This window comes from Lepidochelys olivacea (genome assembly GCF_965140295.1).
Source record: "Lepidochelys olivacea isolate rLepOli2 genome assembly, chromosome: 6".
Classification (NCBI taxonomy): Eukaryota; Metazoa; Chordata; order Testudines; family Cheloniidae; genus Lepidochelys; species Lepidochelys olivacea.
Window position 1 is genome coordinate 25,972,405 of NC_140416.1, and position 15,673 is coordinate 25,988,077.

Consider the following 15,673-nt stretch of genomic DNA (forward strand, 5'->3'; position numbering starts at 1 on the left):
AGCTCCCATTGGCCGAACCATGGCCACTGGGAGCTGCAGGCAGCCGTGCCTCCGGATGGTCAATGTAAACAAACTGTCTCGAGCCCTGCCAGCAGATTACAAACAGGTCACATGCGGCCCGTGGGCCGCAGGTTGCCCACCACTGCCCAAGATGGTCAGGAACGCAACCACATGCTCTCAGTGTCTTTCACCTCAGACTGCCAGAAGCTGGAAGTGGATGAGAGGGGATGGATCACTCAGTGATTGCCTGTTCTGTTCATTCACTCTGAGTGGCATTGGCCACTGTCAGAAGACAGGATACTGGGCTAGATGGACCATTGGTCCGACCCAGTATGGCTGTTCTTATTTGTGAATGTAAGTTCAGAATGTTGCACATGAAAATGGCTGTACCATAAAATCTTCAGACATATTTTCAGAGATTGGCTGAACACTCGGTCCTAAACTTGCAGATAACGCCTCCCAGCTTCTCCGTACAACAAACTGTAGCCATATAATGTGTTAATATTTATTAACTATCGAACATTGTTCTGCAGAAGGTTTGCTATCTCCGCCAAAGATTCTATAGAAGAAATTTTACCTGACAATAATTCTCTGTTTCAGTGAATTGTTTCTTTCATAACATTGCCTCAGCCAACTATCAGCAGGTGTTTTCACATGAACTGCTTTCTCTCTCACTAGACACTTAACAAAAATTCTTATATTCAGAATCCCTCATCATACAAACTACAAAGCCAGTGATGTTGTCACTTGAAACTCAGATAAGGTTAAGCTGTGCCTATCACTTTCCTGAGTCACTTTCCAAAAAGTGCTTAAACAAAATTTCACATCGTTCTGAAACCACTTGTTGCCTGATGACTGTTTATGTCACCAGCTCTAAGGCGCTAGCTGACTAGTGTCTTTGTGATTCAAAGGGCTGGAATCTCTTCAGGTATTTTCTTTCTTCATTTTTTAATCTGCTTGAATGTGATGGGACTGATCGGGGAAAAAATGTAATAGTCATTTTTTAAAAAAAAGGGACCAAAAATCTCAGGTCACTGAGAAATAAGAAAAGCAGTACTTGTGGCACCTTAGAGACTAACAAATTTATTTGAGCATAAGCGTTCGTGAGCTACAGCTCACTTCATCGGATGCATTCAGTGGAAAATAAGTGGTGAGATTTAAATACACAGAGAACATGAAACAATGGGTGTTACCATACACACTGTAATGAGAGTGATCAGGTGAGGTGAGCTATTACCAGCCGGAGAGCGGGGAGGGGGGAAGCCTTTTGTAGTGATAATCAAGGTGGGCCACTTCCAGCAGTTGACAAGAATGTCTGAGGAACAGTGGGGGGGGAGGGGCGGGGGGAAATAAACATGTGGAAATAGTTTTACTTTGTGTAATGACCCATCCACTGCCAGTCTTTATTCAAGCCCAAGTTAATTGTATCCAGTTTGCAAATTAATTCCAATTTAGAAGTTTTTTTTGTTGAAGAATTGCAACTCTAGGCATGTTTATTCACACACACACCCCCCATATCGTTCCTCAGACGTTCTTGTCAACTGCTGGAAATGGCCCACCTTGATTATCACTACAAAAGGTCCCCCCCCCCCCCGCTCTCCTGCTGGTAATAGCTCACCTTACCTGATCACTCTCGTTACAGTGTGTAAGGTAACACCCATTGTTTCATGTTCTCTGTTATATAAATCTCCCCACTGTATTTTCCACTGTATGCATCCGATGAAGTGGGCTGTAGCTCATGAAAGCTTATGCTCAAAAAATTTGTTAGTCTCTAAGGTGCCACAAGTACGCCTTTTCTTTTTGCGGATACAGACTAACACGGCTGCTACTCTGAAACCTGAGAAATAAGAGCTTCTGCAACACACATCTTTTAGATTACAAATCAGATTTATTTCTTAAAAGGGAAACACATGTTGAATGTTCCCTAGTGTAAAGCAGTTTATTTGCCAAGTGGGGGGCATATAGTTAAGCAAATTAATGGATGCTTCACACCCCTACTCTGATGGTGTCTGGATTAACTTCCATGAAGTTACTCTTGATTTACACCACATAAGTCCTGATTTTCCAGTCGCCTACATCTTCAGAACTCTCCACTCACTTATACCTGCAGTAGAGTTTACACCCACTTTGGATTCATGGAAACAGATCCTCTGGTCTGGACTCAGCACAAGACACAAATTTGTGGGAGTGACCCTGATCTTGGACCTGATTGTGGGTCCCAACATACACTAGAATGGCCTGATGGCTGCTCCAACTTACACCTGGCTGCTTACTGCCCCAAGAGCCTATTCTGGCACCTATAAATCACCAGGCCACAGAGATAAATTAGGCACGACCCCTGTGTCTGCAGTCAAGAAGAGGGTGATGTTAGAACAGCTCCCACGGCTGTCTGCAGTCTGAGGATTACCCCAGAAGGTCAGACACAGCAACATTATGGTCACATTACAAAGTAGAAGCAGCACAAAGTTCTTGCTTATTTTGCACAGAGGCAAGGGAGTGCTCCAAGGGAGTCGAGAATAAAGCCCATAATGAGCATCTTGCATATTATCATAACAGAAACTTGAACCAAGACCTTCATTGTCTATTGCCAACATCTTTAGAAACAGCTCCCTCTAGCCAAGACACTGTAAACTGGCCTAATCTGGCCTCAGCTTCTGTAACCTACTGATGAGCAAATGTTATGAGTTTCCCTCTCTGTCCCAATACACAGAGGATGAGAGTTGTTTCATCCCCCAATTACAGAGCTCAAGCTGTAGCAGTTTATGACCTGGTTCAGTCCCTGCTGAGCCAGCCAACAGGGAGGCCATCACACCTCAGTTTGCTTAACTGAACTGCTGACAGTGTTTCTTCAGGAGATCCCATTTTGCTAGCCATTAGTCCAGCAACATGGAACACAACTGCAACATATCCCTCTTTCTCAAGTTTGGTCGATTCTACAAACCCTGTAGAAGCAGACGTATGTAATCTTTAATGTTTATGTTCCTATTTTTTGTTACACTCCCTTTTTAATTGCACTAAAAATGAGGATTGAACTTTCTTTCAGACTATAATACTGGAGTCAGCAACACCTCCGGATTTACAGAAAGTAATCAATGCAGCCCCCTCAGGGGTGAAACACAGTGACTATTTAGAAATGCACATCAGTTTTGAATAGAAAGCGAAGGAGAATACTATAGGCAAATGGAATTACAAAGGAAAATAGAGGGCAGAGGATCAGATTGGGATCTCACTCAGTGTAAGTCAGAGGTAACTCCAGTGGACTGTAAGCTTTTCAGGGGAAATGACTGTCTTTGAACAGTGCCAGCACATTGTTGGAACTGTTGGAATACAAATAGCAAATAATAATAAAGTCTGTGCAGCTTATATAAAGTTCAGACTCATCAGTAGAGTTGCTACTGATTTAAACTAGTTAAGTGAGAACAAAATCAGACTCCGAATATAATTACCCAAGTTGGAATCTGGCCAGGACACAAAGTTTAACCTATTCTACTCTTAGAACAGGTGGCCAGCAGCTCAGTTTTTTATCTCGTCTCAAACATGGCAACTGCCATAGCACTGTGACCCTGACACAATATTGGAGCACTAGTTCAGAACAGATGTGAAATACTGGACAAATTTTGCCCTTGGGTGTACATATATAGCACCTATTGAAGTAAGTGGAAAGGCAACCATCCAAAAAAAGGAAGTTGGACACTCAGAAATGTGGTGTATTCAGGACTGTATTGGAATTACAAGCTATCACTTGAAGAATGTGTGGTGGGTGCTAGGGGTTCATGATCCCATCTGCAGGCTAGAGGGGTCTGGAGTAAAGTGTGTGACTGGAGTCAGTCTGAAAAGAGCCAGCTTACGGCAAGGTGGGGTGAGTTGTGCCGCTCTGCCTTAAAGAACAGCCTTTTTTCTCTCTCTCTGTTTTGGGGTTCTTTGTGTTATTGTCATAAATTCTAAGAAATAAAGTAGAGTTATGTTGCACCCTTTCAGCAAGAGTATTTATGTTTTTATCTAATATCTTTTATGTGTGCTGTGACCATTTCCCATAGGAACTAGGTATTCCTTGGAAAACTAGTACAGACCTGACCCAACTTTGCTTACATTGCAAGGCCTAACAAGACCACAACACAAGGTTAAATGCTCCAGCTGACTATATTAATCAGGGTTGTATTAGATATCATGAAGGTAATAAAAACCTTGTCCAATGTACTGTATTTCATCAGCACAAGTAATGTTACAATGATATACATACACACAGGACTGGCTTCACACATGTAGAACAGACATGCAACTTTTGTGTGTGACTACAGACTGATGGGCAGATGTTTGGCCATTTGCCTAAGACAGCAGAACTCCTAGACTCAGCCATACTTTACAGAGAGAGAGAGAGAGAGAGAGAGAGTTCACCACCATCAACACTCTTGACAGGTGCCCCCAAAACTTTATGCAGCTTTCCAAACACCACAGCTAAAATTCTTTACAAGTTACAAGAAGCACACAAAATGAGAAGCCCCTACCCAATGCACTGAGAATGGTAATAGTGTTCTGTGACTGCTATATTATGTTTGCTATGTGCTTATGGCAGACCTGGAGAGAGAGAAGAGCCCACCACACCCAGAAGCCTCCAGGACAATCAGATACCAACATTAATTTTTCAGAGTAAGCACATCTTTTCTATTTTCCCCCCTCACCCAGGACCTGATCCAATGTCCATTGGAGTCAATGGGAGGCTTCTGATTAACTTTAATGGATCCTGGATCAAGATCCCAAGGCACAGCTCTTACTCTCTCTGGATGCAGATGTATTAGGCTTTCTCCACAATCCTCCTCAAAAAAATCTATTTAAATGCCTTTAAACATAAATTAATTAAAGAAAATCATTGCTACAGTCTTGTTTTTAAAGTATTACATTGTACAGGTAGTTGGTTTTGGATTCCCCCCCCCCCCCATATTGAACACATTTTTCTGACTCCAGTAACAGAAAATAGAAGATATAAGATATAATTAGAAAGCATTAAGGCTTACCGGTCCACAAGGAGCATTTTGCAGAGATACTGTAAACTTGCCAGATCTGTGGCTTTTTGCCAAAATATATTGGCAGGTAGCTTGGAAAGTATATTTGCGCCCATCAAATGTCATGAAGTTAATGTCTCCTGAGACAGAGCATTCAGCTGATATTAAAAAAAAGGATAAAGTCCTTTATTATAGAGCAAGTATTTGTTGTAAATACTCTACAACTTTTATTATTACTGTAAGATTCAAATACTCTGGTATAGATCGAACAACTTTAATGACTGATTAACAATGTTATTAACGTGCTGTACTCAAGTGTTAGTGACAGGGAATGCATTAACCGAGCCCCCATAAAGCGCTTAGAATATGAACACTTGACCTTAGAAATTCTCCTGGGATCCACTGCAAACCAACACTGAATATTGATAATCACTGCTCTATAGATTTGTCAGGCTATTAACTGTCAGGACTTAGATACCACAGTGGTGAGCATTACAGAAAACCCTAAGACAGGTGGGTAATTTGATGTGTAAAATTTGGATTCTTGATTATTTTTATTTCTTTATATATTATTATACACAAAAAACTGTGTTAAAGGACCATTAAGGTTGCAAAGTCAAGCATTTAAAAGTTAAACGCCAACATTAAAATAAAGTTTTCTGTTTATAATTCAGCCAGATTTGGGATTTTTTTTCTTTCATAGGAACAACAAAAATGTAATTCCTGACACACCAGGGCAACTCCCACTGCCAAATTTTAAGTCTTTGCTCCGAAGCAAGTGGTGCTAGAGATTGACAATGAAACAGCTATAAGAATGCTTTTAATGTGGCCAAAAGAATGTATTTTTTCCTACTCATGTTCTTGGAAAAACAAATCATCTGAGGAAGACATCTGGCATGAAAAATTTCAGCTCTAACAGTTTAAATTATAATGGGAAGTGTTGGTCAGCATAAACTAAAGATGGTGCCTCCAGCTCTGCCTATAACAACACTCAACGAACGTATTGTGAAGGGCATTATCTAGCTGAACAGAAAAATGAAGATGGCTGTTATGAAGGTCATTGTAATACCTATTACAATGTGTGTATAGGTGTGTATGTGCATCTGTAGTTATATAAAGAGACACACATGTTGTACAATAGGAAATCTTGTTAAAATACGTCTCAGGGCAGAATTTGGCCTTAAGTAATAATTGGCTATTATAAACTAACATAATATTTTGGACTCTATGAGGTACCTGACCCCAGGTCCTTTACACATACCTGGACAGGTAAGATTTGTGCAAGTCCACTTTCCTCCAATGCAAGTACTGAAAGAAAAATCAAAAGTTGCATATTAAAAAAAATTCAGAGGTTGTCCATCAGTTCCACCTCCTGGTTTTCTGCTCCAGGAAGACATCACCAAAGGAGTAAGTGGGATGGAGGGGTCCTGCAATAGCAGAAGGTGCCCAGACTCAGATATTGTGTGCAATGGTTGGACTTGATTATAAGTGGGGAGGTTGCTGAAAGAAGTGCCATCTGTTACTTTGCATAGATGCCCACAAAATCTTGGATTAGTCTTGCTTTTCTCTCATTAATGATCATTATAAAAACTAATGATGAATGAACCTCAAAAGGTCAGGGAACTTCAGTTTGGATAAATCACTTGAAAATGTGGATGTTTATCCAGACTTTATCTGAACCTGTTGGATGTGCTTGATACAGAAGTTCAGGTCAATTCCCTTTTTTTATTTCCTTCTTCTTCTTCTTTTTTAATCTGAACTTGATCACCTCTCCTTAGTAAAAAACAACAACAACGACAACATGGATCAATTCTGTTAATAAAAGGACTGCATTGTAGAGGGCTGAGTTTTAGGGAAGAAGGCATGGAAGTCTCACTTTCGAAGATTTTTGTTCAGACTCACTCACGAGATGTTTCTCTGCAGCATCAGAACCCCTTAAATATTTACACTGAGAGACTTTTCTGAATATACGAGTCTGAAGAAAAAATGGGAAATATCAGATACTTGTCTGTTCCGTAACATGCCTTCCACTCTTGATAAAATAGGAGGCTTTGCATCTTAAATGCTATTGCTATCATGGTGCGTGCTGTATCCCGCATCATGGATCTCTCCCTTAGCAGTTTTTTTCCAGTACAGAAAGCAGTAGTTGGTGCAGTTATGGAGTGCCATTACAGTTCAGAATCGTCCTGTTTTCAACTCATGAAGAAACAGGGGTGAGGAGCAGGGGGAGTGAAGTCACTTTGCAAGGCCTATGGTATGCAAGAACGTGACCAAACACGTTTATGAAATAGAAGTTCTAAACACCATTTTTAAGGACAGCAATCTGTAAATAACACTACAGCAATAAGAGGGAACCAATGTTAAGGCAAAGACTGAAGGTGTCTTTTTTCTGTAACAGAGGTTTATAAAAAAAATAGAAATCTGTTCAATTTTTCATTTTATTAAAATGAAACCTGTATCTATCCTGCTCATCAGAACAATTTGATCTTGTCAAAGATAGAACATCTTCCCTTTGGCCTTGAAGGTAAGATGTGCAGTCTACTTAATGCTTCTCTGTGGAAAAGCATATTCAGGTTGTACTGTAACTATAAAGTGGTGTGGCTCATATCTCAAACATCTACATCTCTACAAGAATGAGGGAAGGAAGAGATCCCTGAGCACAGATCTCACTATACATCACCACTTTGCATTGTCTGCTCACCAGACATGTCTTTAAGACTCTTCCACCTTCCAGAGTACAGTACATGTAAAAAGGCAATGGTTTGATTTAGTCTTGTTGCTTTCAAAGTGTGTCAGATGTAATTCCCATAAGACCTGTGAAATCCAGCTATACCAGAGCTACCAGAACAGCAGAAACAAGTTTCTCTAATCAGCCTTATTAAAATACAGTCTCATATTTTTGTGCTCGACACCACAGAATGATCTGTTTTATTGGTGTCCAACCTGTGGCTCTTGAAGCTCTAAATTGTGGCCCTCAGGTTTCACAACGTTAAAATATGGTCTTGATTATAAACTGAAAATGCATTCCCCAAGCCAGGCCTTGCAATTATTTAAATGAAACATTTGAATCAGCTTTGTCACTACAGGAAGGAGCTAGGGGACACTGCCTCCCCAGCTGTCTTCCACTCCTTCTCCTGCAGCCCAGAAGCAGCTCCATAATGAGCCAGAACTTCATGAGCAGCTTTTGTCCCTTCCCTGCTGCAGCTGTTCAGCAGTTCCCCGGCTTGCTGCCTACTAGATTGCGGGGGGAGGGGAGTAGCTCTGGTTGTGTCACAGAAGGGTAGTGGGCGGCCAGACCTCGTGGTCAGAGCCAGAGTCCACACTCACGAGACAGAAGTCAAGCATCAGATGGGTCAGGATACCAGGAGTTCAGAAGCAGGAGACAAACTGGAAATCAGAACCACAGGTCAGATGCCAGGAGTCAAGCCAGGGGAGCAGGAGTAGGAAGCACAAGGCACACAGTCCAGAACAGCATGGATCCCAGTTGTTCAGACAACTTCCTATTCCTGCTGCTGGCTTAAGTAGGACCAGCAGGCCAATCAGCTACTCTGTCACTCCACCAATAGGACCTCAGAGGAAGAGTCTCAAACTGGAGTTCATAGGTCCTGGGTAGGCAGTTGTCAGCAGGCTACCAAGTGGCGGGTTGGAACATGGCTACTCCTGTCCTACAAACCCAGATTCGAGGCCCATGGATTGCTCCATTGCTTACTTACCTCCCAGGTTGTGGGAGCCTGAAGAGGAGCTGACAGAAGCTGATTTGGCTCTGCCTGAACCTAAAGGAATATTTAGCAAAGGGTGGTTCCCCTCCCCTACACAGCCTTGGCTGGGGAGAGGATGAAAAACTGAGAACCAAAAACAGTTATGGCTCCAATTATGGCTCCAAGTCCAGGTTAGAGTAGCCTGGGGGCTGCTTTATCTTGTTCCAGCTGACTATAGTCCCCAAGGGACTATACACTAAACGGGGATTACCAGAGTGCAGCCTGCTCCAGCCATAATCCCTCCCCAAAAGAACACACACCGGCTGCACCGGCGGCTGCAGGTAGAGGTGAAGGAACCAGCTATACTCAATGAGTGTCCAAGGAAAACTCCTCCATACCTGGAAATCCCCTGCAGGAGACATGGTTTCCACTCCATTGTGCTTCCTGAGTACACAAAGGGAAGAGAACTGGGCAGAAAATCTGCCCCAAAGAACTCATGGTGGCCCTTTGCCATTTTTAAAGTAATATGTTTGGCTCTTGGCTGAAAAATGCAGACATCTCTGCTCTGAGATAGAAATTACTTTTGCATGCAATAACACTGTTGTTAAAAAAAGCATGTAGTACATTAGTGACATAGGGGATTTTAGGGGAGCTGAACAACTGCAGCTTTCATTGACTTCATTTGGAGACATGGGTAGTCAGCAGCTCTGAAAAAATCCAACCTTGTGTAGGTGATTAATAAATCACCAAGTACAAGTCATGCAACTGGTAAACACAGAGGGCAGCTGCAAAATGAATTAATGATCACAGCAAAGAATGGTGAGCCCAGCATAAGTGTCTGTGAAACTTTAAGGGTTCTATAATAATATATATTTCCCCATCTAAGATTATCATCTGACCGTATAAGTAGACTCTTTCTGATATTATCCTAACAGTTTCACTATCCTAATATTTACTCTACCATCCAAATTCAGATTCTGCCTGTCCCTAGGGAATTTCTAGATTCAAAGAAGTGTTGACAACACAACAGAAATTAAATGAGGATACCTGAGAAGATTATTTTAGACTCTAAAACAAGCTGTCTGACACTTATCTTGAGATTATCTGAATTTGGGTTTGAGCTAAATTTTATCCCAGTATAAATTGGTACAACTCCACTGAAGCCCATAGAGCTGTGCCAATTTACCCCAACAGAAAATCAGACGCAATTATGTAAAAATGTCTAAGTTTATTTAATTTGTTAACATTTATCTGCTTTATTTTTCTATTTGCCTTCCATAAGCGGAAAGAAAAGTGCATTCACTGCCCCTCCATAATCAGACAAAATATGTTATAGAAAAACTGATTGTATTTTCATAAAAGTAGGGAATGTAAGAAGGGGCTTTTTGTCTCATGATCAAATGATTAACGAAGTATGCAGTATGAAAAGGGAAGTTACTAACCAGTTATTGCACTCCTCATGAACCACAGAGCCCGTTCTATAGGAATTTCCATGATAATCACATGGGCATTCTGTAGGCTTGACACACAATCCATTTTCATAAATTAGACCTAGAAGGAATAATCCAACAGGAAATAAATGTGAATGAGCTTTATTAATGGTGGCTGGAGCTTTGTCTACCTTACTAGTACTTCTAATAATAAAACTAATGGCCCTACGGAGTAAATATTTTAGAATAGCTTGAAGTTCCTTTCATCTTGCAGAAAAAAATTATATATAATTAAATATTAGATTTAATCCCTTTATTGTTGGAGATACACTGAAGTCACTGGGAGCTGCTAGTTAAAGTTCAGTATCTTTGAAAGTCACACTGCTTTATTTAAGTGTCTTATGGATCTTGGAGCTTAATGTCAAGCACTCATTGTTTGACACTCTTGGCCTTTAGCCATACATTTTATTCACTGTTTGCTGTGTATTTTGTTCCTTTAATGACTAATTTAAATTATAAGTATTCTAGTACTAGAACCCATAGCCCAACCCATTGGAAACTAAGCAGATAACAGAGATTATTACACTTACATACCAGCAGAGAATTACTGAGGGACACCACTTTTAAGATTCATGGAACATCACTACTCTGTTTCATCTGTCCCCTTCCAGACAGAGTTACATATCCAATAACTGGCAGTAGCAAATGGAGAATAAGGACAAGATTTTTGCATTTAGGTATGTGCACAAGGCCAAGTTAAGAAATAGACTTGATACAAATAGGGACACATCTAGGACCCCAGGTCCCAGCATCAGCAGAATCTCAGCTTTCATTAAAAAAAAAAAAAAACATAACTATGTATGTTTCTAGCCTTCATGGTTGCAAAAGAGAGCTTGAAAATGTGACTTGAGTGTAACCAATGCCATGACGTTTGCCTGAGTCTACAGACAGCCTCTAGCAGAGAGATGAGCAGAAGCCACTAGAACCAGGGAGGAAGCTGCCTAGCTCCAAAACCAGCACCAGAGCAAACCAGTGCCTCTTGCACAGGGGTGGTTCCACCTGGCTACTGTTTGCAAGAGTGGGAAGGGCTCAATCAGTGTGGGAGAAGGGCCCCCCCAGTACTCTCCCTGTTGAGGCAGCAGCCATGATGAGTCCCCCATGCAAGCGTGTGCCTAGATCCCCAGATTGCCTCCCCAGCCTGGTTCCCATTGGTTTCACCAAGGCTCATGCACATATCTGAAGGCCAAATTTAGCCATAGGATAAAACAAGTTTGAGAAATAAGGCTGTGTTACCATCTGGACAGTAGCATCCATCGACACAGGGAAGTTCACTGTCAATACACTGTGTTTTTTGCTGACATGAAACTGGGCAACAGTCGATACATTCATTGTAGATTAAATGTTCTCCACAGGTAATAACTGAAAAATGAAACAAGCTGAGAAATGAAAAGGCGTTATGCTACCACCTCAGTGGAAGATAATACTATTCACACTGTTTTCATATTTTTTACTTTTTTTAATTCACATATCAAATCTGACGTACTGAATTGTGAAGGTTTATCCAAGTGCTACTTGAAAAAAACATTTTAAGTCCTTGCAAATTTTATATTTCAGAAATCAAAGGAGTATTAATCAATATCTGAGACAGAAAGTTTACAATAGATAAGATTCACAACCTTCTTAAAAATACCTGCAATGTTTCTAACAGGATGATTTATTTTAAAACATTTTTAAGTAATTAAAAAATATGCTTCATAATTTATGACAGTCTTACATTTATATAGAACCTTTCATAATGAAAGTTTCCTAAGGACAGACTAAATGTACAAAAATTAGACATAGTGAAGTTCATCTAGCACTGAAGCGCAGTCAGCTCTATATTGTCTGTGGAAGGCACACTGAACCATAACAGAAAGAAAGATGTGCAGAACTCTCTCATCAAAGTTCAGCTATTGGGTAATATTTTAAAGTATGGGACTAGCCAACATACCACATTGCTGAAAGTGCGTCCGCCATCCATGAAGGGGTTTTCCTGCTTGAGCACAGGCCCTAGCATATTCAGTTAATGCTCGACACCAAGTTGCATTTTCAGCTGCTGACCTTATACAAATAAAAATTGGCATGACCTTACTTTCTCCCTATAATCATATAAATATGCATCCATAACTTCATAAATAAGTCTTGCATTGTTTCAACAATACGTATGTTCTGGTATTTGAATTTATACTAATAAGTAATAACATTTTGAAATACTGTGTTGGTTAAATAACCTAAAGTTCTTAAATGAATAAAACGTTCTACCCTTCTTGGGAGACTACTTATCAATATACACGGTACCTGATTCTGATCTATTATACTGGTATACATCAAGAACAACTCCATTACAATTAATGCTCTTTTTTTGCAATGTAAAAGTAATGAGAGGGAGATTACAATCAGGTTCTTGATTTTTAACTAAGAGAAGAAATTCTCTCCGAAAAGTTATTAAGATCAAGGGAACAAAAGGAAAGCATTAAGAGTGCCATCAATGTGCTCAGCATGGTACAGGATGCAAAAGGCTGTCTTTGCCCCAGCAATCTTACATTTTAAATCACAGTCAGAACAGTTCAGACAAACAATGCATCAGGTTGCCAGATGACAGAATAATCTTCAAGGAGTGTAGATTTTTTTAAAAATCATTGATTGTCTCTCTTTGTCGGACTAACAAATGTTTTGTGGAAGATTTTTTGTTTGTTTGTTGATGCAGCAATCCTGCACCATTAGAATAGAACATACTGATTAATGGCATATCATATATAGTAAAGTACATACACACTTGAGGACAGATAAATTGGGTAATTTAAAACTCATTAAAAGTTACTGGGCCTCAGGCTTTTCTCACTTAAACCAGAGAAACTAAGAAAAACTCCACTGAATCTGTGATGGTATGTGGGTATAAAACCAGGCCCATTTTATTACATCACAAGAACTGTTAGATACAAAGTGTTATGCAGAAAAGACATGCACTGAAGGGTCAGATATATTTTCTGAAGAGAATAAAATGTGTTATCTACCAGCTTTTGAATGATCAAAAAATGCCTACTTACATGCAGAGGTCATTGGTGCAACTGGCCATGAAAGGAAGAGGACTCACAGAATCATGGCATTGTTCAAATGGGGGCCATAGTAGTGTATTACACAGAGCATATGCCTTCTAAAAAGAAAGAGATTGCTGCTGTGAAAGGAATGTTCTTAAAAACATAAGCAGCATAGCACATGGTGCAAAAGCAAAACATGTGGAATGCTCAGGCTAGAAAACAGTTTCTTCTCAACAATTAAAAGCAGTTGCCTGTAGCATATTGCTCTCCATCAGGGCTGACTAGAGAGGGAAGAAGGGAGTGAGGGGTTAATTGTACCAGGGCCTTAGTTTAGGGTCCCACACAAAATTGCCTGTAACTGAGGTGAAATGGGGGGGGCAGCAAACATGATGTACCAGGACCCCAGATTTCTCTCAACAAGGCTGCTCTCCATCCTAAGCTTGCCACATTGACTCCTCAGTGCTGTCTGTTCTTGTCTGTACAATCACTGGATATGGACCAAGATGAGAACCTTAGACTCTGGGTTAGAGCTCAATCTGAATGCACACAAAGTTGTAGTCAGTGTTCTGGTAGGGCCCATTCTAAGCTCAGTGCACGTACCACCACAAAAAACTTCTGCACATTTTAAACATTTACCTGTCATCAATAAAGGCTTCAAACACCTCCCGCCCTGAATTGAAAGGACCAGCCAACCTCTCTCAAATATACCTTCACGCTTCACAACATGCCCCAGGGTCAATACACTCTGGTTCTGTCAACCTAGAGAGCAAGTTCCAGCATCCCCTCACTGCAGACACCCAGCATGTAGGTCAATTAAAATATACAATAAAATGCATCACAACCAAAATGTGATGTCTCAAGTTATCTGTCACTGGCTTCAGTACAAAATATTTCATCAGGGTGGGGGGGCAGGAGGAGGCCTTCCCCAAAGCACATCATATAGAGGGAAAAAATATTGGAATTGGGGTGGGCAAAAAGGGTAATAGCTAAACCCTTGTTGCTGCCACCTATGATGCATTTCATTTCTGTCTTCTTAAGGGCTATTTCTTTCTGTCCTTTCTCAGAAAAAAAAATAGTTTTGCCTATGGAAAGATTCCGGGATTGGCCCTTTGGTTTGCAGCATTTCACTGGTACAACTTGATAAATATTGCTCAAGAATGTCACCGGAGTTTTACTTCCTTGGTTACAGAGATGAAATTTTGGTCCCCAGTGAGAAGAGAAGTGCTTTAATCTCTTTAAGCAGCTGTTTTGGCACCAGATCTAGAGGAATCCACTGGCCTGGTTTCCAGGCTGAACCTTTTCTTATGATGAGACAGCAGAATGTGCCAGAAGATCAAGGTCTATATTACAAACTTAAAAGAGAAGGCAGATGAAAAAAGCACGAGAACGGACCACTCCATCAACCACTCCAAACCCCTTTCTAACTAAGCATAGTCTATGTCTTTGAGGCAGTGTCAGGAAAAAATATGTACCCTGGAACTAGATGACACTAACCAAAGGACACTAGCATAAACACCCCACCTGGTACTGAAGGTTTTTGACTAAATCCTGCACCCTGAGTATTGAGTGAGGGAAAGGAGATGGTAGGAGAAGCAATTCTCCCCCAACTCAGTACTATCCCCCACCCCTCCCATAGAAGTAGGAAGGCAAAATCGCACTGTAACACTTGAGAGCTGGGAAAGGCGACATTTAAACACACCAGCCTGCACTACACACCATATCCCCCCAAAAACATATCTAACCCCTCAGCCAGCTAGTACATAAGCTGCAGTGAGCACAAAGTAGGAATAGCAAACAGGGATTTGCAGTGTGCTCCTGCTTCACAGTCTCTCTTCACCCACTTCCTCACAGCCTGCAGGGAGGAGTCCTGCTCTGCACCACAGCATTCCTGTAGCAAAGGACACACTGGGCAGCATCTCTATTCTTCCTCGATGCACTGACCAAGATCCTATAAGAATTACAGATTGTTAATTTCCCTCATTAATTTTGATTCACACCTGCAAAGAGTCTTGGCTTTGGGTCAAACAGGGTGGCTCATAGTTAAAAGAGTTATCCCAGTCAGGTGAGCCCTGTGGACGATTTTCCCTCCAGCTCTCTACAAACTCTGCAATGTCTTCAGTCAATTTTCCTAAGAAATATACACAAATATTAAAGCATCAGTTTGACACAGAACAATAACTGCATTTGTATAGCCTCTTCCATCTGAGAACCTCAGATCTTAACAACCATGTCAAAGTGCCCATCTTTTTAAGAGTTGGGTCAGCCCCACTTGTGACTAATCAGTGGCCTCCCATCTGAGGCTGCAAGGTGAAGTCGATAGCCTGAAGGTCCGTAACTTGACTGGCAAGATCTCAGCTGGTTAGGGAGGCCCTGTGATAGGCTCTGGAGCTCTGGAAATAGCCCAGCTGGTTGGTGTCTCCCAGGCAAATGACCTGGAAAGTGAGAGCTGCAGGGAGCAGGAAGTCTTC

General features: G+C 41.1%; 1 protein-coding gene across 1 annotated transcript in view; it reads right to left on the reverse strand.

The window, feature by feature from the left end:
* OTOG (otogelin) overlaps positions 1 to 15,673 on the reverse strand; it is a 166,558-nt gene that overhangs the window by 124,043 nt on the left and 26,842 nt on the right. The window contains exons 9-15 of the mRNA XM_084632568.1: positions 15,203 to 15,333; positions 13,215 to 13,321; positions 12,119 to 12,228; positions 11,422 to 11,547; positions 10,141 to 10,249; positions 6,262 to 6,308; positions 5,013 to 5,158 (exon numbers count right to left, since the gene is read on the reverse strand). Coding sequence (XP_084488694.1) covers positions 5,013 to 5,158; positions 6,262 to 6,308; positions 10,141 to 10,249; positions 11,422 to 11,547; positions 12,119 to 12,228; positions 13,215 to 13,321; positions 15,203 to 15,333 — 776 coding nt within the window. The remainder of the gene's footprint in view (positions 1 to 5,012; positions 5,159 to 6,261; positions 6,309 to 10,140; positions 10,250 to 11,421; positions 11,548 to 12,118; positions 12,229 to 13,214; positions 13,322 to 15,202; positions 15,334 to 15,673) is intronic.